Below are 21,723 nucleotides of genomic sequence, written 5' to 3'. Positions count from 1 at the left end.
ACACGTGTCTGCTTTAAATCAGAAGCTCTGAAAGAGAGGGCAGGGTGTGTTAATTTGTCTTGATAGAATATCAAGAGGGTAAAACGTGCCCTTGGGCACCAAAGGCCCAGCTGAATGTTGTTATAACCCTGACTGGAGACAGGCTGGACTCAGTGGTTACTCAACAGATCTCCTCTGGCCTCTCCTCTGCCTAAGTGTCTCTGGTTTCTAACTCAAAACATTTCAGGACATTCCTGGGCTTGAACTAAGCTGGTAGATACATAGTATAGGAATAAAGACTTGGGTTTGCATCCATGCTCTTCCCCTTGGTTAGCTGTTCCCTCACGAGAAAGTTTTAACTCTTCTGAGCCTCAATTTTCTCCTCTGTAAAATGGGGACAAGGGTCATAACCTCACAGTGTTATGCTGTGGATACAATACAATCAAGCATGAAACATTATGTCATGTAGTGCAGCCAACATTTGCTGAGCCCCTACTGCATTCTGGTCACAGCACTAGACTTGGGGAAGCAGGTGACAACTATGGTCCCTGACCTCCAGGAGCTCAGTCTGGGGGGTGGCAGGTGCATGAATGCATCTGGGATCCATCCAATGCCCATGATTTCTAGTCCCTAAAATCAGCACATCAGATCTGACAACAGATTTCTCTGAGAGGGAGTATCTGTCAAGGCCAAAATTTCTAAAATCAGGAATGCAGTGAAAACTGGGCTGTCTGATCACTGTGGTGATACCCTGGTGTGCTAAGTGCCCTGGGGGACAGTAAGGTGGCATGACTAATTCTGCCTAGAGGGAAGGGAGAAGTTAGATAGAGGTGGCACTTCTTTGTTGCATCTTGAAGGATTTGTAAGATTTTACCAGGCAGACCTGGGAGTTGGGAACCCAAGTGACTAGTGGATCTCTGATGGAGATGAGTCTTTGCAAGGGCCCAGGGGCACCATTCCACTCCTGGCACCTCAAATGGTTCAATCTCCTGCTTCTCTGTGTTCACAATCCAGCGTGGGCTGTGTGTATCCAAGGGTCCTGCACTCACTCATCTTTTTTCTCCCACTTAAGAAAGCATGCTGTCATGGGAGGGAATGGCAGTGATTTCATCACAGAGATAACTTGAATGCATTAGAATTTATCCTTTTTTGTTACGCAAGGATCCCCAAATGTTGGTACTTGCTCATTACTAGTAGATTTCTTGTGACCCATCTCACCACTGAGCTCCCACACAAGGCGCTGCCAGCTGGGATTGAGTGCCTAGCTGTGGAAGCTGAATGGGTAGACAGAGCCCAGGAAGACAGCAGCTGGGGGACGGCCCTGCCCTCTCCTGGTGTTGAGGACTAAACTGGGAGGAAAAAACAGATGGTCTCTCTGCACGGAACAGTCAGGGCATCCAGTCAGCAGAGAACATTCTTATCAGGTCTGTTCAGAGGGCTCGGAGCAGGTTCTGATCCTGGAAGACAAAACACTCTTCTGTGCTCTCATCCAACAGATCCTTTGTTCTCAGGGACATCACTCGGCCAGAAACACCTTTGCAATTAAACACCTTTGCACCCGAGCCTTGGCAGCTTCCAAATCTTTCACTCAGCAACCTCGGAGCCATGTGCTCTTTTCTTCTTTGTCTGCCCACAGCATGCCCTTCCCAAGGGAGCCATGGTTGCTTATCTGAAGCTGTACTCACAAGCCTGTTCCCAGCCTTACTGAGACAGTAACAGGGTGGCCCCAGGTCAGAATGGCCTGCTGAGAGCCTGAGTGAGGAGGCACAGGCAGCTCCTGGCTTCCCTGCCCCCTGACCTGGGCTTTGTCCTGTGTCTCTCAGGTCTGGCCAGACCCGAAGGCATTTTAGTTAGGATGGTGCTGTGATGAGGCCTGGGCCAAATGGCCCTGTCTGTGGTCCTCTGCCCCATGTATCCTGCTGCTGCTGTTAAAGAGGAAGGCTACAGCGGTCATTCTCTAAGAGGCAAAGGATAGAGCAGGCACCTGGGTTCTGGTACTGTTTCTCAGACCACCCAAGGCAGAGCCACACATGTGCCAGCCCCCCTGCGCAGTGCCCATCCCAGAGACTGATCAGGGAGGAAACGAGAGTGCCAAAAGCAGCTGCCACAGACGGGCTTTGTCAGAAACTAATCTTTAACGACCAAAAGGAGTGAGCACTTTTAGCTGTTTTCTCTCCTGAGAAAGAGAATACAACCAGTTCAGTTTATTTCTCAATGAGTGAAGAAGAAGGGGCCATAAAACCATGAAATACTGGAACTGTTAGGGGCCTCTCAGATCCCCTAGCACGGCCTTCCTGTAACAGAGCCTGTTGGTGGCAGAGCAGAGATCGATCCTGGGACTTGTAACTTGCAGGATATTGAGGTTCACAGAGGTTAAGTAACTTAGCCAAGGGTACACAGCTAGTAAGTGGGTCGGCCAAGACTCAAACCAAAGTGTGTCTTAACTACTCTGGATATTGCACATTTCCACGGGAAGGCTGGAGGGGAACTGGTGTAAAAATCACCCTGTGAATGCTTGACGTGGCCCCAGCTGCCACAGGGAACTGACCTTCTGTCTCTACTTCCTGACCTTCTCTCTCTACTTCCTGGTGCCCTGTTCCAAACAGTTCCTTAAAATGAGCTCTGGGAACAGAGGTGGTAGATTTGTTATTAGAATGCTCATGGTTCTGATAACACAAAACACTGTTGCTACCAACCCACCACCATCGCGCTCCCCGTCCCCAGGCCCAGCAGGAACCAGCCAAGCTTTCCAGCAGAAAGCACAATGTGCACCCGACTCCCAGCAAATGGACCCAACTGAAGTCTACTTTTTAACTTTTATCCAATCTGGACATATCCTTTGGGGTTCCTTCTACTCAGCATTTCAATGTATAGCTAAGTCTTTCAACATACAGCTAAGTGTGAAGCTTTGATTTCTTTAAATGTTAGCCCTGACTATATAAATGTCAGTAGACATGACCTTCCCTTGGGGCCACATTAGGAGGCCCCCACATTGCTTCAGTGACAACAGTGCACACGTGGAAGCCACCCCATCTCACAACAGATGGGCTATGGCCAGGATGGCATGGACAACTTGAACAAGAGTGTTTTCCTAGATAGATTTTCCACCTGTATTTTATTCCACCCTATAAGGTAGGAAATATGTACATGATTATGGTTCCCCAGCACAACGGTATGTTTTAAAACAGAGCAATATATGATGTTGTAGCTCCCATTCTTTCTGGAGGTCAAACAAGCAACCAGGTGAAAAGGTGTCAACCCATGTGTGGCTGGGTCAGCTCCAGCAGGCTGGGTGTCCAGGCCCAAGCATTGCAGAGAGGTGGAGAAGCACAGGGTGTGTGTGGTGATGGTGGTGAGTGAGGGTGACTCTGCCCATTCTGACTCAGCCTTCAAGGTCACAGGGGCTGAGGGAAAAGCCCACCCAGGACTCCTGCCTTCAGAGCATGTGCTGTTTCCACTGTATAATATTTTCTTTTATTCTAAAAGTTTTTGTTAAACAAAGTAAGATTCCAAATTTAGCACAAACTACAAAATCCAGTGATTTCTCAAAGAGCATTCGTTGCTAGCTTCTTCCTAAACAAAATCTACTCTAGGAAGATGGCCCACCTGGATGATGGTTCCAGGAGGGCCAGCTCCCTTACTGCTTTGCTTTCTCTTCCTCTTCTTCTGGTACCTTTGGGAACTGATCACAAAGAGCCTTTTGAGTGTGATGGAAAGCTACCCCTCCATTCCTCAGGCAGTTTTCCAAAGATGACACTTGGCTAAATGCTCAGGGTATTTACAGTCATAGGAGATAAACTATCTACTTGTTACTGTTAAAAAAAAAAAAAAATCTCATGGTCTGGGATCTTGATGCCTGAAAATCCCAAGATTGGTACTTGGCAAACTGAAAGAAATCTAGAAAACCCTAGAGATCAGGCATCTGTGGCCAGCTAAATGGTCATACAAATGGATTGCTGCGGTGAACTTGTATAGTACTAATCCTGAGATGCTGTCCCCCCCTGCCCCCACCCCCATAAAAAAAACAAAGTAGTATTAAGTTAGCCTCATACAAATGCTGGCACCATGCTCCTGGACTTCTCAGCCTCCATAACTGTGAGCCAAATAAACTTCCTTTCTTTATAAATTACCCAATCTGTGCTATTCTGTTATGGCATCAGAAAACGGACTAGGTTCAGTCTTATAAAAGTAATGCAGTATATACTTTCAGTGGTTTATGCCCACATCAGTGAAGGATGCAGGCAGCAGAGACCTCTTGATGGGAACACTGGAGATGATCTTTCCTACTATCCTCGCATCACCACTGCCTCAACTTCGGCTCTCCCTGGCATGAATCTGGTCAAAGATTATGCTGAAAATAAGCCTGATGGTCCTCATCTTGTATCTCAAGATGAGCCTATGCAGCTACAGGGCCTGGACTATTTATGTGATCTTTTGCTTTTTTAAAAAATAAGCTACTTTTTCCTGATATTTTTGAATACAGTAAGTCAAAACTACTGAACATACAGAGAAAAACCTTGCTAAGAGAATTTGTTTAAATTATAAATACAAGAGCTCCTAAATGATGAAATGAAGTATCTTAGATGGTATGTCTAGAGTAGGGTCCAAATGAACAAAAAATCTACTCATCTGGCACCATCCCAGGCATAATGTGCAGACAGACTACTACAAACTGTCCAGACTTTCCCACAAAGCAGGTTTCCTTGGCCAGGGTTTGGTCTGGATGTGGATTATCATCTGTTGTAGGGTCTCTGTTTCCAGATGGATTTATTATTATTGGTTCTCACCTGGAAAGCACAGAATGAAGGTAGCAAAGGGGATGCAGCTCAGGATGGTGAAGGATGGAGGGTGAAGGATGGAGGGTTGAAAGATGGAGGGAGGCACACAGAGCATGGAGGGACTCATGGAGTGAGCCTGCAAGGGCTCCTGCCTGAAAGGAGCCCACAGTCTTACAGGGACACAGATCTCCACCAATCCTAATGTGGTGTGGTAACTGTAGCACAGAAGGTGAACCTGAGTTCTAATCCCAGATCCTCCACTTTCTAGCCATGTGATCCTCTTGAGCCTTGGCTTTCTCGCAGGTGCAGGGCCTTACGAGGATGAAATCAAACAGTGTGCAAAGCACCTGGCACATGAAAGGCTCTAGGTACATGATCATCACCATTCTTATTTTATTCCAGTAGAGATACATATACAAAGCATTTTGGGAACCCTGAAAAGGATTAAGTAGCTTTCCTGGGGTTGGGGAAGGCTTCCTGAAGGAGGTGATGAGGAAGGTAAGGGCCTTGCAGTGCTCTCAGAACCAGTGCCAGTGATAGTCAAGAAATCATGAAGACAAGGCTTGGTGCCAGACAAATGTCCTGTTTTCAGGAAAAGAAAAAGCATGTATACTAGAAATTACATACAACTGGCTTGTGGTCAAGCCCCAGTAAAACTATAGAAAAGAGTACACGAAGGGTTCGTGAGCATTTGGTAGATTAAAAGTCACCCATGAAAGCCGATGTAGGTTCTTGAAGAAGAAACCAACAAAGCTGATTCATTCTCTGGAAAGGGTTAATAGGCTGGCCAATTAACCAGGGACTGCTACCTGTCCAGTATCTGTGGACTGTAGTCATGGGTCTGACAACTTCTTCCATGATATGCCTGCAGGACAGCACCACAGTCTCTGACAGAGCCACGGTCACTCTCATTAGTGTGCCTGCGGAAACTTGGGGCACTGCCCACCTCTACATCAGAGACCTCCCTCACCCAGGAAGCCTTGGGTGCAACTGGCCACTGCCCCCAGGGAGCCAAGGTGAGCTGCTCACCTCTGCACACAGTGAGACCACCAAAGCCCCTTCCAAACTCTTTTTAAAAATGTCTTTAAAGTCGCTGTTTCTCCTCCTGCCCAACGGCGCTGGTGGAAACCTAAGAGTGGTGCAATGCTTTGGACAGTGGCCTCTGGGAAGCAGCGCTACAATGTCTGTTTCTCCTGGGGTCAAACGAGCAGACACAGGACCTTTATAAGCCCTTTCTGGGCCCTAAGAGCTCTTATTTGAGAGGCCTCAGGCTGTACCACATGCATTGAAATGACCTACCTCACACATTTAATATAATTTTTACTGGAACAATTTTGAAAGGATTTAATACTTTTGCTTTTAAAATTATTTGGCTAAGAGTAACTCAATTAATTTATGGTTGGATCTAATTTCTCAGTAAACATCAAGCATGTTCAGGAATTCTTGCGAAGTGAAAAAAATCTAACCTACAAATTGTTTTCAAAAGTAATAACATTTTCATGAAGACAAAATTTAACAATTAATGAACTTGACAAGATGTTACACTTTGTAGAAATTTAATTACCACAATAAATTTTGATTTTGTAGTTTTCTTTTCATATTTTAGAGCCAGTAAGTTTTTTGAGGTCTCAAACATTTTCATCAACTCTTGAAACACTCATTGGCCCCAGGCACCATGCCCATTGCTTCAGGACTAAAGAGGACTGAAAGCAGGCACAAGCATTTGGACCTTTTCCCTGGAATGATCAGAAATGATATGTGCGATGTCAACTCTGAGGTTCTGCAGGAACTGAAATGCCTTTGGGACCATACAAGCTATTCCTGTGTTTAGGTTATTGTTTTATACTCTGGTTCACTGAAAAGCAGTGATTGACATAGAATATATATATATATACACATACACATACACACGTCCATAACCAAAATCTTACTTTGCCAAGCCTCTGGATAAATGAGATTCGAAGATCCCCATACAACTGCTCCTCACTGTGGCCACCCCGCACACCCCATCCCCTGACCGTGTCTGTCTGTTCTCCTGCCCTCATGGGGTGCCCAGTGAGTCCTGATGCTGGCCTGGGTGGGACTCTCACCTAAGCAGGCCACGTGCCGTGGCACTCAGATGCATTCATTTGGGTAGGAAATTGCAGATCCAATTTCAACAGTTAGTCCTTTCCCCTGTTAGAAAAATGTTTCAGGGAGTGGTGAGAAGACTTTTTGGAGACAGACCATCAGTGAGAGTAAGTGAAAACAGCATACAGTTCTCATTAAAAGCAGACTGCATCTTAATGATAACACAGAAGCTTCTCCCTAGAGCCTGCATATGGACTCAAATATTCACGGGAGCAACTTCCCAGAACTAAGAGCCCCCCCCAGAACATTTCCCACAGGCCTCAGGGTCCTCTGAGTAGCCTAAGGTGGTCAAATTCTGACACCTGGGGCTGGACTCGGGGATAAAGAGGACTGTCGGGCTGCTGGCCAGCCACGGGGTCCAGTCGTGCTGTGGGCAGGAAGGACTCTGCTCCTCCCCCCACACCTCAGGCGCGTCAGGGAGAAGACGCATCCCTCTTGCCCACAGAGGCCGCGCTGCTTAGCTCCCAGCCTCAAGGTCAGATCTTCACGGAGCCATGTTTTCCTAGGAGGAGGCGCACTGCACTGAGAGCTGATGCAGTTTGTGAGCCCATTTCTCCACTAGGGCCTGGATGGGTAAATCAGGCTGATGCTGGTCCGCCCCAGATCCACAGAAAGAGAACTGGAAATAGGATGTTATGCTTGCCTGGCCTAGGTGCCGGTTCTAACTCAGCTTGACCTGAAAGGCCCTGTGTTGGGGGTAGCAAGCACTGAATCAGCCATCAATCAAGTGGGTCCTCGTTTCCTGGGAGGCCATAGTCCTTGTGTGCCTAATCCCTGTCAAGAGCCCCAGAGAGGAGGAAGGAAGCACCCAAAGCTGATCACCTCCAACACTTACCAGGGTGTGGCAGTGGGGTCCGGGCTGACACCTGTGTACTTGGTACTCCCCCACTTGCTGATGTCCCTCCTCTGGAGGCCTCCTGACCCCAGACCCTGTGTGCCTTCCCACCCTTGTTGCTTCTCCAGGGAACCACACAGACTCGGCTCAGCCACGGGGCCGCACTTCTCTTCACGTGGAACATTTGGCCACAGCTCCGCCAAGAATGTAAATGTGGTCTTTATAGAGATGAGGTCGGGGCATTCGCTCCACTCTGAGCCCAGGTGCTGCCGAGTTAGTGTTGGCCTGATGCTCTGGGCAGAGCTGCCCTCTCAGAAGGGGCGCCAAGTTAAACACCACTAGGTACTCTGCACTGGTCCAAAGGGAGCGCTTTGCCCACTGCACACTGAAAACTCAGTTTCATTGACAAAAAAGATTTCCATTCTTCATGTTAATATATCTTTGTGGCCTTCTGCACTGAAATTCTGACTTAAAAATATATGGAAAACATCTACTGGTAAATATCTTACATTTAGTCTTGTATTGAAAAGCAAATGTAGTAACGTGTGTGTGGAGGAGGAATGAGTTGGGGAGGTGAACAACTTCAAAAATGTCAGCTTTCATCTATCAAAGGAAACAGAAAGGGATAATCTTCACAGAGCACCTGCCCCAGCTGGCCCCCATGCTGGCCGCTCTTGTGTTCACGACATTCTCAGAACAGCTATGGTCTCCTCCCCATTTCACAGAAGAAGAAATTGAGGCTCAATGAGGACCCAGGCCAAAGTCACACTGTGCAGAGGTGAGGCCATCGACATTGGAGCCGAGGGCTCCTGACTCCAAGTGTGGAGTCCTCCTCCAGCCCTTGCGTCCTCAGCCAGGTCTTCCTCCATCGAGGCCTGACCCTTGCCTGGCCCCCTACGAGGGCATTGTTTATATGGAACCGATACAGATTTTTCACAGTATTATTTATATGTTACAGTTGTGGATTTCTCCTCAAAGTAGGATGCTTTGTCTCTGCTATTTCAAGGGAGCCACATAATTTTACTGCTGATAATTTTTCAATGTTAACTCTTTTTCTGACTAATTTTCATCCATCATTGATGTTTCTGACCTTTGCCACTGGTGCCTTTAATGTGTGAAAAGGAAATGTGTTTGAATGCAGGAGATTTCATAGAGGTCTACTAAGGGTTCTGAGGGAAATTGTGTTTGAATATGTGTTTTCGACAGAAGCTAATGGGGCCTGATTGTCATGTGAAATTCAGTGTACAGACACATACGCACATTTTCTGTAACAGCAGAAAATACTAAACACTTCGACACTATTTGATACCTACTCCATTATTCCAGAAAGCCTTAAAAGAATTACCATGTTTGCCTTTTTTAAAAAAAGAAAAACTTCTTCTACATCATAACGGACACTAGAATAGTTGAAAAATGGGCAAAGAACACCAAAAGGTAAATATGGAAGAAAAAACTCATTAAAGATTTTTAAAAGTTTTATACCTTGACAAAGAACTGTAAATTTTTATGTTTTATTTTGTCGCTGGCTGACTGGCAAAGATTAACATTAGTTCTAAGGACACAGAGCTAAGTCAGCCTGGGTCCCTGATTCTTGAGTTCAATCTGGTTGGGGAAAAAGAAGAGTACTTTAGTGTGTGAGCTCTGGACACGCCCTGGGTGCATACCACTGCTGGGTCCCTTACCCACCAGGTAACCTCGAGGGGATCCCCTAATGACCACAAGGTCTGCTTTCCTACCTCACAGGAGTGTCAGGAGGGTCAGCTGTGGAAATACGTGCCTCGGACCATAGGAAATGCTCAGTACACACTGGCTATTAATATTACTACTTCAGTCATGACTCTTAGAGCAAGGAGTTTATAACCTGGGACTTTGGGAATCTATTACCTTCTGAAACTGTATACAGAATTGTGTGAGTCTGTACATTTTTCTGAATAAAGAATCTAGAACCATCCCCAAATTCGTAAAGGGACTAGTAGCCCCAAAACATTTAAAAACACTTGCCTTTAAATAGAGCCCTTGGTGGAAATGCCAAAGGTAAAACTGAGATCACTGATGGCGCCCACAAAGGCAGCCCCAGCTGGAGCCACGAGGCCAACTGCCACTCCCCCAGCAGCCTCCACAGCCTCTCCCTACGTGGCGCCTCCTTCAAAGGCAGCCTTTACATCTGACAATTCTGCAGCAGTCCTGGCAGCTGTGCAGTAAGAGGCTGGGCTGCTCGCTCTCAGTGGGCGTTATTTTGCAGGCTTCTGCCGGATCTTCCGTCACCAGTATTCGCATCAAACGGCCTCTCCTGTGCTGCTGACTTGGTAAGGAGCTAGGAGGCCTCCCACGCCCACCGGCGCTCTGCTCCAGCTGTTGGGGACAGACTCCCATTCTCTGCCTCCGTCCCTGGGGCTTCAGCTGAACACAACCAAAACCTTTTTCTCCTTCACAAATGCTCTTTCTGGAGGTCTGGCCTCCCCTTCCCCAGGAAGGATACTGAGGGGGTGGTAGGGGAAAGGCGGGAAGTGGCACTGCCAAAGGAAGCAGCTGCTTGTGCCCCATCTGCTACCCAGGGGTGGGGAGTATTGGGTCCTGCCCCATCCTTTGGAGAAGAGGCCTGGCAAAAAGGTAAATGGGTGAGAAGTTTCTCCCTGGAAGATGAAGGGAGAAGCCCCCCGAGTTAACTGTCAGCACCCAAACCAATCTTTCTTCTCGGGGCGATACTGGGCAGTGGGAAGCAAGGAATGAGCAAGACAGCGCCTGGCTTCCCGTCAGGTTCTAGGTGGATGAATGCTCAAACACAAGGCTTCTTCCTGCAAGGCCTCAGGCAGAGCCCACCTGAGATGTCTAACAGAGACCAGAAACCTAAGTCTTTCTGGTTTATAACCATTACCTGTGAACTAGTTGAGCCCAAACGCCAGCCAGGAAGGAATGTGAGAAGTGTGACCTGCACCAGAAAAGCTGAGTACACCTGTCACTGATGGGCACCTCCCTTCAACTCCCACAGAAAGAGAAAGGACAGGATCTACAGGAATTCAAGTGGGGAGGAGGTAGTGAGGTCAGCTCCTCCCTCGTTGGGCATCAGAGCAGCCCCACCCTGCCCTGAGCTTCCGCTGCCCAGCACCACATCTGCAGAGGCTGGGACTCAAGACACAGTTGTTGAATAAACACACAAATTGATAGAACATATACAATGGTACTTTCTTAGCACTTTCGTCCCTAACCAGTCTCATTGTGGGGATTTTTTGTTTGTTTGTTTATTTTGAGACGGAGTCTCACTCTGTCGCCCAGGTTGGAGTGCAGTGGGGCCATCTTGGCTCACTGAAACCTCCGCCTCCCGGATTCAAGCGGTTCTCCTGCCTCAGCCTCCCCGGTAGCTGGGACTACAGGTGCCCGCCACCACACCCGGCTAATTTCTTGTATTTTTAGTAGAGACGGGGTTTTACCATATTAGCCAGGATGGTCTCAATCTCCTGACCTTGTGATCCGCCTGCCTCGGCCTCCCAACGTGCTGGGATTATAGGTGTGAGCCACCGCACCCGGCCCTATGGGGAATATTTTGAAGAGACTGAAGCAAAACATGATTTTCTTTCTTTCAGCCATTTTCATCTGAATGGCTAGGCCTTGAAGACCTTCTAAAGGTTCCTCAGATCAATGAGAAAGGCCCCAGACTGTCCAGACCCTTGGTGACTCAAGCTTGTACCTTCTTGCTGATGTGACCAACACTGGAACATAAGAAACTGCCTGGGGAGGGCAGAGTTGATGGGCAGGGGTGGTGAAGGCTGAAAGACCTGTGGTATAACACCCATTCCTTCTGACTGGGCTGCCCAAGCTCAGTGGAGTCACAAAGAATCACAGAACCCTCTGGTCTCAGTTTCAGAAGAGAGCCATGGATTGGGCTGTATCCTAGACATCATCCTTTAAGTTTATGAGCCTGCCAGGAAGACCTCAGAATGCATGAGGTCGAGCATCTGGCCCTCATAGAGCTTCCTTTGGAAAACACACAGATTGAGCTGAAAGGGAACCTGGCTCCCTAAAAAGACACTTGAAGAGCAGTGAGTGAATCCCAGGAATATCCCAAAGTCTCTGGCTACATGGCCAAATTCTGGGCATGGCCTAGGCCCCCGTGACTGCGGAAGTTCATTTAGTAAAAGCTGCAGCAGTCATCACGAAGCACTGTCACTGGAAGGGCAGATGTGGAGTCAGAATTGAAGGGGGCCAACTGCACTTGGCCCCCAGAAACAGTAATCCAGCGGAACCGAGTTTCCCTGCAGAAACAAAGCCATCAGAGCCTGCAGGCACTGACCGATGTTGCCACATTTAGTAGGTCCACATCTCTTTTTCCTAATACAATGAACCTGAAAAAGATCACCCCAGCAACTTCTCCCCAAATGATCTCAGTCATCCTGACAAGGCTGTATGAGGGAAATCTGATCTCCCTTCTACAACTGGAAGAAACTGAGGGCTGGGAGAAGTGAAGAAGCCCAAAGTCACACTGTGAGGCGGGTGAGAGGAGAAAGTGAGCTTGGAGTGTGGGCATCCTGACCCCCGGTCCAAGGCTCTTGTCTTTATAATTATTTATCAAACTCGCAAAATAAAAATTGGTTACCTCAGACTGTGGGCCTGTGGCTCGCAGCTGGAGCCTCATCCGAGGTTGTGCCTGCTTGAGGTGCAGCTGGGGGTGTGGCCTGGTGACAGGCAGGTCTGTGATGTATATGCATGTCTGTGTCCCCAGGCCCATGGAGAGACTGTCTGCAGGCCCTGGAGGATGGCCACGACACCAGTTCCATCTACCTGGTGAAGCCGGAGAACACCAACCGCCTCATGCAGGTGTGGTGCGACCAGAGACACGACCCCGGGGGCTGGACTGTCATCCAGAGACGCCTGGATGGCTCTGTTAACTTCTTCAGGAACTGGGAGACGTACAAGGTGAGACCCGGCAGGGGCTGTCTGTGCTGCCCACAAGGTGACTGGCCCACCCCAAGAGAGGCCTGAGCGACCAGTAGAAGAGCCCACTCAGGTACATGCTGACCAAGTCCAGGCCAGTGCGGCCCCAACAGCACACATACCTGAGGCAAGAAGGATGCAGACAGGGCCACTGTGCAAACCCACCAGGAGTAGTGAGAACCAGCTCCTCCTCTGACTGCTGCTAGCAACTGCTGCAGGACAAGAGTTAGTAGAGCAGACCACCACAGCCCCACAGGACAGGGTGAGAGTTTAGAAATGCTGGTATGGGGGCCCAGGAGTGGGGAGCATTTCATTCCCAACAGGGGTTTCCATGGAGAAAGACCTGCTCTCAAAGGTCTTTGAAAGAAGGGGCAAGTCCCAAAAGGCTCCCAGTCCCTGGGAGAATCCCCCAGAGAGTCCTGGTAGGGAACTGTGGCAATGTTCAAGTCCTAATTCCAGGCTCATCCTCTGGGCTCCCTGCTTCCCAGGGAGTTGAAATGCTCATCTGTGTAGCAGGGAAAGTTGCCAGGACTCAGACATACATGGTTCTTCACCCTCTAAACAGAGGTGGCACTAAGGCAGGCAAGAGTGGCTCGGTTTGCCAAGTGCCCAACCCATGCCAGCACCAGGCTAAGGGCTTTCATGCGTTATTTTGTTTAATCTTGTATCAACCCCCTGAGGGAGGTTATGTTATGGACCCAGCTTACAGGTGAAAGTGTGGAGTAATTTGCTCAGGGTTGCAAAGCCAGCAATTGGCCCAGTAGTGACTGCAGCTGAGGCCTCTGACACTGAAGCTCACAAACTGCCTGAAGCCATGATGCCTTGCACACATGGCTCTGCCATGCCGGTGGATACCACTAGGTTGTAGACCTAGAGGGGAGCCCCAGTGGATGGGACACATGCGTCACAGCTCACACCTGTCTGGTGCATTAGAGTTTACACGTGACCCTCACACACAGCCCATCTCCAGAGAAGGAGGTGAAGCTCCGTGAAGGTCAGGGATTTGTCTGAGGAATGCCTGCTGCGTGCCTACTGAGTGCCAGGCCCTCCACTTGCCCCAGCACACATGTTCCTGCAGCAAGCCCGTGGGGAAGGTAATGTAGCCTCCCTGACGTAAGAACGAGGAATCTGGGGTTCACGTGATGCCTGGCACAGGGTAGGCACTCTACATATTTTGAATAATGTGTGAGTCACAGAGAGATTCAGTGGTAGAGTAGGGGTCTGAACCAGGTCTGCTTCATGCTCTGCTTGTTTCCCAGGCCCCTCTATCCAGGGCTGAGTGTCAGACAGCCAGGCCTGCTGGCTGCAGGCACTGTAGGCCCCACATTAACACTCTCCCGGGTTTTCCCCAGCAAGGGTTTGGGAACATTGATGGCGAATACTGGCTGGGCCTGGAGAACATTTACTGGCTGACGAACCAAGGCAACTACAAACTCCTGGTGACCATGGAGGACTGGTCCGGCCGCAAAGTCTTTGCAGAATACGCCAGCTTCCGCCTGGAACCTGAGAGCGAGTATTATAAGCTGCGGCTGGGGCGCTACCACGGCAATGCGGGTGACTCCTTTACATGGCACAATGGCAAGCAGTTCACCACCCTGGACAGAGATCACGATGTTTACACAGGTAGGAAAAGTGGAGTCAAACCCAGGTGCAGGGCAGGGAAAAGAGGTCAACCACAGCCAGAGCCCCTGACTCCAGGGCTTGGAAATGGGAAGATCCCAGGGTGACAAGCAGCTGGGCCAAGCTGCCTGACCCTGTTACCACCCCCTGAGGGTCCCTTCTCCTGCCCACAGGTCCCCTTTACAAAGCTGGGTCAGAGTGGCATTGACAAATTTTTAAAAATGGGGTGAGGAGACATAAAGAGGTATACAAATCACACGTACTAGGGCCAACTGGGGCCAATGCAGAAAGACATGTATTGGGCTGTGGCCTCACCACCTCTGTCCAAGGCACCTAGTATAGAGCTAACCAACTGCGCAGGCTCTGGGCCACACACCTGGGCTCCAGTGCTGGTCCCACCTCCTACCAGCCATGTGTCCTTGGGCATGCTGCTAAATCTCCCTGGGTCTCAGTTTCTGCATCTGGAAAGAAGGACAAGAACTACCTTGCAGGGTAGGGAGAAGGGTAGAGAGAATGTACCTAAAGTGCTTTGTCTAGGATTTGGCACACAGCGAGGGCCCCACACCAGCTGGCTTTCTTCATGGTCACTGTTACTGCATGTAATGCTAGGGCAGTGCTGAGAGGAAGCTATTAAGAGGAAAGCAGATAGGAGAGAGAAAGTGATTTGTCTAAGACCACATGCTTCAAATCTAGGTCTTTACTAAGAAGTCTTTATTAAACAAAAAAACAAGAGAAAAAACAGAAAATTAGAAGAAACATAGATATGGTCCGGCCCCGAGTCCAGATATCAGACTCCCACATAGTTAATGTCTCCCCAGGGCCAACACCCAGTTTCTTGAGATGAAGCCCTCTCGGCCCTGCCACACTCCTCCCTGAGGCTGGCACCACCTGACGGCCGATGCCGCCCCCAGGCTCAGGCTGTCTGCTCTCATGGGCAAACCCAGTCCTCTCCTGCCTACGTTTCCTATGTGGTATTGGTCAGAAGGCTACTCCCTCCCACTTGAGAAGCGAGCTCACGAGACTGTCCTACAAATGGCTTGCACTTCAGGCAGGCCCTGAAACCTACACACTAAGGTGGAGGGGATCCTCCATGCCAGGTCCCCATGGCAGCCACATTCTGAAGGGTAATTCTCCCAACATCAGGGGACAGGAAGGACATGACTTGCCCATCCCTACATCACACAGACACCTTGTCCACCCACTGACACTGAACTGGCCCAGCCCGAAGGGGCCCTGGAGGAGGAGCAGGCCCTTGTTCTGAAGCAGTAGGGCTGCCGAGGCTTCTAGAAGAGCAGGGCAGGAGGATGACCTTCAGAGCTGGTCAGACCCTGGGACACAGGGGCTGCTACAGCCTTTCTGGAGGGCCGCCTCCTTAGGGAGCGGAAAGTGTGTTCCATGATCCAAACTCAGATCTAGCCAGCAACAAAATCAGTGGCTGGCAAGTTCCTTGTCCCCGGAGGTATGTGGGGCCTCCGCTGGCAAAGAGGAGGCTGGTTATGGTGTGCCCAAGGATCTCCCTGCTATACCAGTCCAACACTGCCACTTGGTACCTGTGGCCTGGAATCATGACCCAGAAGGACCCCCAGAAAAACTCTGGGAAAACCTGGGCTGCAGCTCCCCTCTTGCTTTCTGCCTCAGACTGAGTGCGACCTCCTCACCTCATCCCACGGCCTCGGCCACCTGCTCTGTTGGGCCCTCCAACCCACAATCCTGACTGGAACAGCCCCTCCCCTGAGTACAGGGTGCCCAAGCGAGGCCTAGTCAGGAAAGTGGGGACCCCCCTTCACTAAGAGCAATGCTGGCAGATAGTGGCCCCCTCTCCTCCTGCCACACAGTGCACTGCCCCTGCATGCCCGCGCACCTTCCCACAGTTTTTACTGCTGTTCTGAACTGCTTGTCCTTGGCAGCAAAATTCAGCATGATGTGAGAATGCCAAGAGTTTTATGGAACTACCTTTCCTTTGTGAAGTAATATAAAAAATTTTTTGGATGGAATACAAGCCAGGGAGGACTGGAGGAGCATTTCTTCTTAAACACTTCCTTTGTCATTCTATGAAGACTCCTGACCCAACCGTTTCAACTCTAAAAATTCCTAAAGAAAAGCTTTTCTCCCTCCCTGCCCACCTCAGGCCATCTCCATTTCCTATCAGAACACAAAGTGTGGAGTTCCCTTGGGGCCTCCTTTGCACCCAAGCCCTGGCTAAGTGTCAAGTACGCATCCTCATTCAATCCTCAGAGCCGTCCTGTGCGGCAGGCGTCATTTTTATTCTCATTTTACAGATGAGGATACAGTGGCTGGGAGAGGTTAAGTCACTTGTCTGAGATCACACAGCTAGTTAGTCATAAAGCTGAGCCTCAAAGGCAGGCCTGATGCATGGCCTCTCACCACCCATGGAGACGGGTCCACCTCCCAAGCGTTTCTGCTCCAGATGCCTCCCAGAGAGGGTTTTGCTGAAAGCCCTGAGCAAACTATGGACACAGGTAGAATGGCCTCCTCCCAGACACGCTCTCACTGCCTTCTCTCTTGCAGGAAACTGTGCCCACTACCAGAAGGGAGGCTGGTGGTATAACGCCTGTGCCCACTCCAACCTCAACGGGGTCTGGTACCGCGGGGGCCATTACCGGAGCCGCTACCAGGACGGAGTCTACTGGGCTGAGTTCCGAGGAGGCTCTTACTCACTCAAGAAAGTGGTTATGATGATCCGACCGAACCCCAACACCTTCCACTAAGCCAGCTCCCCCTCCTGACCTCTCATGGCCATTGCCAGGAGCCCACCCTGGTCACACTGGCCACAGCACAAAGAACAACTCCTCACCAGTTCATCCTGAGGCTGGGAGGACCGGGATGCTGGATTCTGTTTTCCGAAGTCACTGCAGCAGATGATGGAACTGAATCGATACAGTGTTTTCTATCCCTCCTACTTTCCTTCACACCAGACAGCCCCTCATGTCTCCAGGACAGGACAGGACTACAGACAACTCTTTAAATAAATTAAGTCTCTACAATAAAAACACAACTGCAAAATACCTTCATAATATACATGTGTATGAGCCTCCCTTGTGCACATATGTGTATACCACATATATATGCATTTAGATATACATCACATGTGATATATCTAGATCCATATATAGGGTTGCCTTACATACCTAAATACACATACATTCAGTTCTCAGATGTTGAAGCTGTCACCAGCAGCTTTGCTCTTAGGAGAAAAGCATTTCATTAGTGTTGTATTACTTGAGTCTAAGGGTAGATCACAGACTGTGGCTCAACTGAAAGGATCACCCTTGGCATCCGTGTGCCTGGATTCTTCCAGGATGTCTACAATGCTAACCTCTCACATAGAGGTTCCCAGCTTCTTCTCTTAAGAACCCCTTTTGGCACCTAATCAAATTTCAAAATCCCTCCCGCTCCACTTTCATACTTTTCCCCATTCTCAGGACTTTTCACCATCCATCACCCACTTATCCTTTATTTGACACCATTCATTAAGTGCCTTCTGTGTGTCAGTCCCTGGCCATTCACCGCAGTTCAAGGCCCCCTTTCTGCTCTGTTGTGCTCCTCGCCTACCTACTCCTTGCCTTTTCCGTCACACAGCCCCTTCTTTCCAGGCAAGATTCCTCAGCTTCTGAGTAGGAAACACTCTGGGCTCCAGGTTTCTGGTTGGGAAGGGAAGGTCAGGCCAAAAGCTCCACCGGTCACACAGGTAATGTACTCGCAGTTTTGTATCTTCCATTCACACTTTAGCCTACATGTCATTTTAGTCTTCACACAAATAATAACCTATCTGGCCAGGAGATAATCGGTTGAACAGAAGTCATCAGATCATCACAGCCCCCAGCTGGCTACAGACCAGAGGTTCCACGCTCTCAGGCTGACTAGAGTCCGCATCTCATCTCCAAACTACACTTCCCTGGAGAACAAGTGCCACAAAAATGAAAATGGGCCACTTCTCAGGAGTTGCTGAATAATCAGGGGTCACCGGACCCCTCGGTTGATGCACTGCAGCATGGTGGCTTTCTGAGCCCTGTTGGCCACGAAGTGTCAGCCTCAGCACTCCCAGGACTATTGCCAAGGAGGGGCAAGGGATGAGTCAAGAAGGTGAGACCCTTCCCGGTGGGCACGTGGGCCAGGCTGTGTGAGATGTTGGATGTTTGGTACTGTCCATGTCTGGGTGTGTGCCTATTACCTCAGCATTTCTCACAAAGTGTACCATGTAGCATGTTTTGTGTATATAAAAGGGAGGGTTTTAAAAAATATATATTCCCAGATTATCCTTGTAATGACACGAATCTGCAATAAAAGCCATCAGTGCTATTTGGATGTATCTACACTCTGTGTTACTGCTTTAGAATGCCTTCTGGGGGTCTCCCATATCAGAGCCTCTTTAAGTAAAACCAGGAGGAGATTTGGCACCAGGACACACACCAGAATCATTTAAATCACACTCACCCTATCTCTGGTTACCACTTATACCCTCAGCCTCCCGAGTAGCTGGGACCACAGTAGTACCACAATAGTACTTCAGGCCAAGATGGCTCTCTGGAGCTCCACTTCCTCACATCCAGCTGTGTCCTGGATTTCTCCACCGGATGTCCTCCAAGCACCTTACAGGCAGTGCACTTAATGCCTGACACACCTTTCTTCTAGGTCTGGTCCCTTTTCACCAAATGGCACCAGGTACTCAATTGCTCAGATCAAAAACAAGGACCTCTCCCTTCCCCTGCCAAGGACAATCCATCCCTCCATGCCAAGCTATCTTGCCTGCCTTAGCGTAGGGTCTCATCTCCTCTGCCTTCAACTACTGCACCAGGCTCCAGACCAGGACTCTCCATCTCCCTCATTCCAATCCAACTTCCACACTAGCCGCTAGAACTGTTTCCTTGTAAAACAAATCTGTGGGTTGGGAATTGGTTCTAGGCATGACAGGAAATCCCAAAAGTTAAAGGAAAAGACTAAAAGATACAACTTTTTTCAGAACTCCAATTTTCTGCTTTCCAAGAAACAAAACAAAAAATAAAACGTGACCAAGATTAAAAGGCAAATATCGAATAAGAGAAAAATATTTGAAACATATATAGCAAATACAGAATATTCATGCTATGCTAAAACCTCTTTCAAATCAAGAAAGATGCAAATCCTGTAACAGAAAACTTGGCAAAGTACATGTACACAGGAGAAGACTCACAAATGGCCAGTAAACAAGATGTCAACCTCAGTAGTAATCAGAGAGGTGCTCTAAGTGAAGGACAAACCATGACGTGTTGCCTCTCAGATTGGCAAAGATGAAAAAAATGCCAATATCTATGTTGACAAGGGAATGGACAGATGTGTGCACTATGGATGGACGTATAAATTGACTCCATATTGTTGAAGAGTAATTTGCCAGTGTATATAGCAAAATTGTAAATGCACTTATACCCAGGGCCCCAGCAATCCTTCTACCTAATGACCAAGTGACATAACCATATGATAGCTTTTTCTAGTAAAGCTGCAGTTAGAGAGAGATGCACTGATACGCACTGAAGCCTACCATGTGCTTAGAAACAGGCGTGTGTGGCCAGACACGGTGGCTCACGCCCGTAATCCCAACACTTTGGGAGGCCGAGGCGAGGGGATCACGAGGTCAGGAGATCGAGACCATCCTGGCTAACACAGTGAAACCCCGTCTCTACTAGAAATACAAAAAATTAGCCGGGCGTGATGGTGGGCGCCTGTAATGCCAGCTACTGGGGAGGCTGAGGCAGGAGAATGGCGTGAACCTGGGAGGCGGAGCTTGCAGTGAGCCAAAATCGCACCACTGCACTCCAGCCTGGGATACAGCAAGATTGTGTCTCAAAAAAAAAAAAAAAAAAAAAAAAAAAAGAAAGAAAAGAAAAGAAAAAGAAACAGGCGCATACGCGCGCGCGTGTATGTGTGCACATGCGTGTGTGTATGTGTGTGTTTTACGTCACCTTCACAGAAGCTCTGTGAAGGAGGGATCATTATTCTCACTTTACAAAAGAGGCAAAAATGAGGCCTGAAGTCAGACTGCTGGTAAGAATGCCCAGCAGCAATTAATCCAGAAGGTGCTGGGTGTCAGGCACCAAGTAAGAGTTCTCAACTCCCTTCTCCTAAGCCCCTAGTCAGTTGTTGGGATCACAGTGGAATCTGAATGCTATTTGAGGAAAATATCTTAATCTTGGCCCAGGCTATCATCACCCCTCCACACACATCTGGAGTGGAGCGTGTGGGACATAGGGAACAAGAGCAAAGGAAAACAAGGCCCAACTTTACTGGTCACTGGTCTTGGCTCCAAAACCCCAAACAGAGAGCTCTGGAAAGCCATGCAGGACACTGCAGAGCCATCCTTTTTCTAAACTAGTTAGGATTCAAATGAAAGCAGGTCATGATACCAGCTATTTCTCCCAAACCCCATCTCAATACCCAAGCCTGAATCTTAATCAAACCACACCCAGGCTATATAGAAGGAGAGGAAGGAATCAGCTCATCAGAGATGTGGAGAAAATGAAAGGTGGGGGTCAGCTCACTAAGCTGGCGGCATGGAAGAAGAGCATGGGGCAGGAGGGCTCTGTCCAACCCTAGCCTGGGTACCCAGTGAACTGCTCTACCTGCCAGCAAAGACAGCCAGTCTGCATCCTGGGGACTTGCCAACCAGACCATCCTTTCCTATCCCATCAGTGACCTTTTAAGGCCTACAATCACAGGAGTCCTACTATTACTAAGTTCTCCATGTGGCTGCATTGCATTTGCAGACCCAGAAGGAAGTCAATAAAGCCCAGACTTTCTCCTGCCCCAGGCAAACCCCTGCATCCCAGTTTTAGCCAATACCTTGGTCTCTTGGGTGACAAGGGGCACCCACCTGCTGGGCTTGTGTGGGGAACAGGGCCAGAAGACAGTGATGTTTCCTGAGCAAGCGACACTGAACAAGACCCTCTCCCCCAAATCTTGCCAATTTGAGCAAGACTGAAAGAGAAACCTTCGAATTACTGAAAACAATGGTAATGGGAGTGTACCATGCTCACAGTTCACACTCTTAGGGGGTTCAAGGTGTCCTCTCTGATTTCCCAAGATCCCCTTGTCTGTTTCACACAGACTTGTCAAGACTCTGATTATAGTAAGAGAAACCCACATGACCAGATTAAGTCAAAAATGGAAGCTTTTAAGTGTAACAACATGTTTAAAAGGTGCTCTTTCTGCCTCAATTTTATCTGAGACTTCAAAGGCTAAGGACAAGATAAAAGCTGCAAGATCATCCCTGCAAAGGGCATGGCCCCGCACTGGCTCTCCAGCAATAGCTGATGGCTTCCCTGACGCTGCGTGAGAAGTACAGAAAGAAGGTCCTGGGGAGGGGAGAGTGAGCTGTCCTTCACGTGTCCCCACCACCACAAGGAAGGTGGGTGTTTTCACCCACCTTCAGTCAAGTGAGAGGGACTTCAAGGGACCACT

The 21,723-nt window shown here is 48.9% G+C and overlaps 2 protein-coding genes across 29 annotated transcripts in view; one reads left to right on the top strand and one right to left on the bottom strand.

The window, feature by feature from the left end:
• ANGPTL2 (angiopoietin like 2) overlaps positions 1 to 18,605 on the top strand; it is a 35,904-nt gene extending 17,299 nt beyond the window's left edge. For all 4 annotated transcript variants that reach the window (XM_003911934.5, XM_009189147.4, XM_017950017.3 and 1 more), the window contains exons 3-5: positions 12,440 to 12,633; positions 14,004 to 14,274; positions 16,801 to 18,605. In XM_003911934.5, the coding sequence (XP_003911983.1) occupies positions 12,440 to 12,633; positions 14,004 to 14,274; positions 16,801 to 17,000 (665 nt within the window). In that variant the 3' untranslated portion in view covers positions 17,001 to 18,605. The remainder of the gene's footprint in view (positions 1 to 12,439; positions 12,634 to 14,003; positions 14,275 to 16,800) is intronic.
• Positions 1 to 21,723, bottom strand: part of RALGPS1 (Ral GEF with PH domain and SH3 binding motif 1) — a 309,103-nt gene that overhangs the window by 119,138 nt on the left and 168,242 nt on the right. The window lies entirely within an intron of this gene.

The sequence above is a fragment of the Papio anubis genome, chromosome 13 (assembly GCF_008728515.1).
Source record: "Papio anubis isolate 15944 chromosome 13, Panubis1.0, whole genome shotgun sequence".
Lineage (NCBI taxonomy): Eukaryota > Metazoa > Chordata > Mammalia > Primates > Cercopithecidae > Papio > Papio anubis.
Note: the sequence above shows the minus strand (reverse complement) of the source record. Positions and strands in the feature narration are given on the sequence as shown.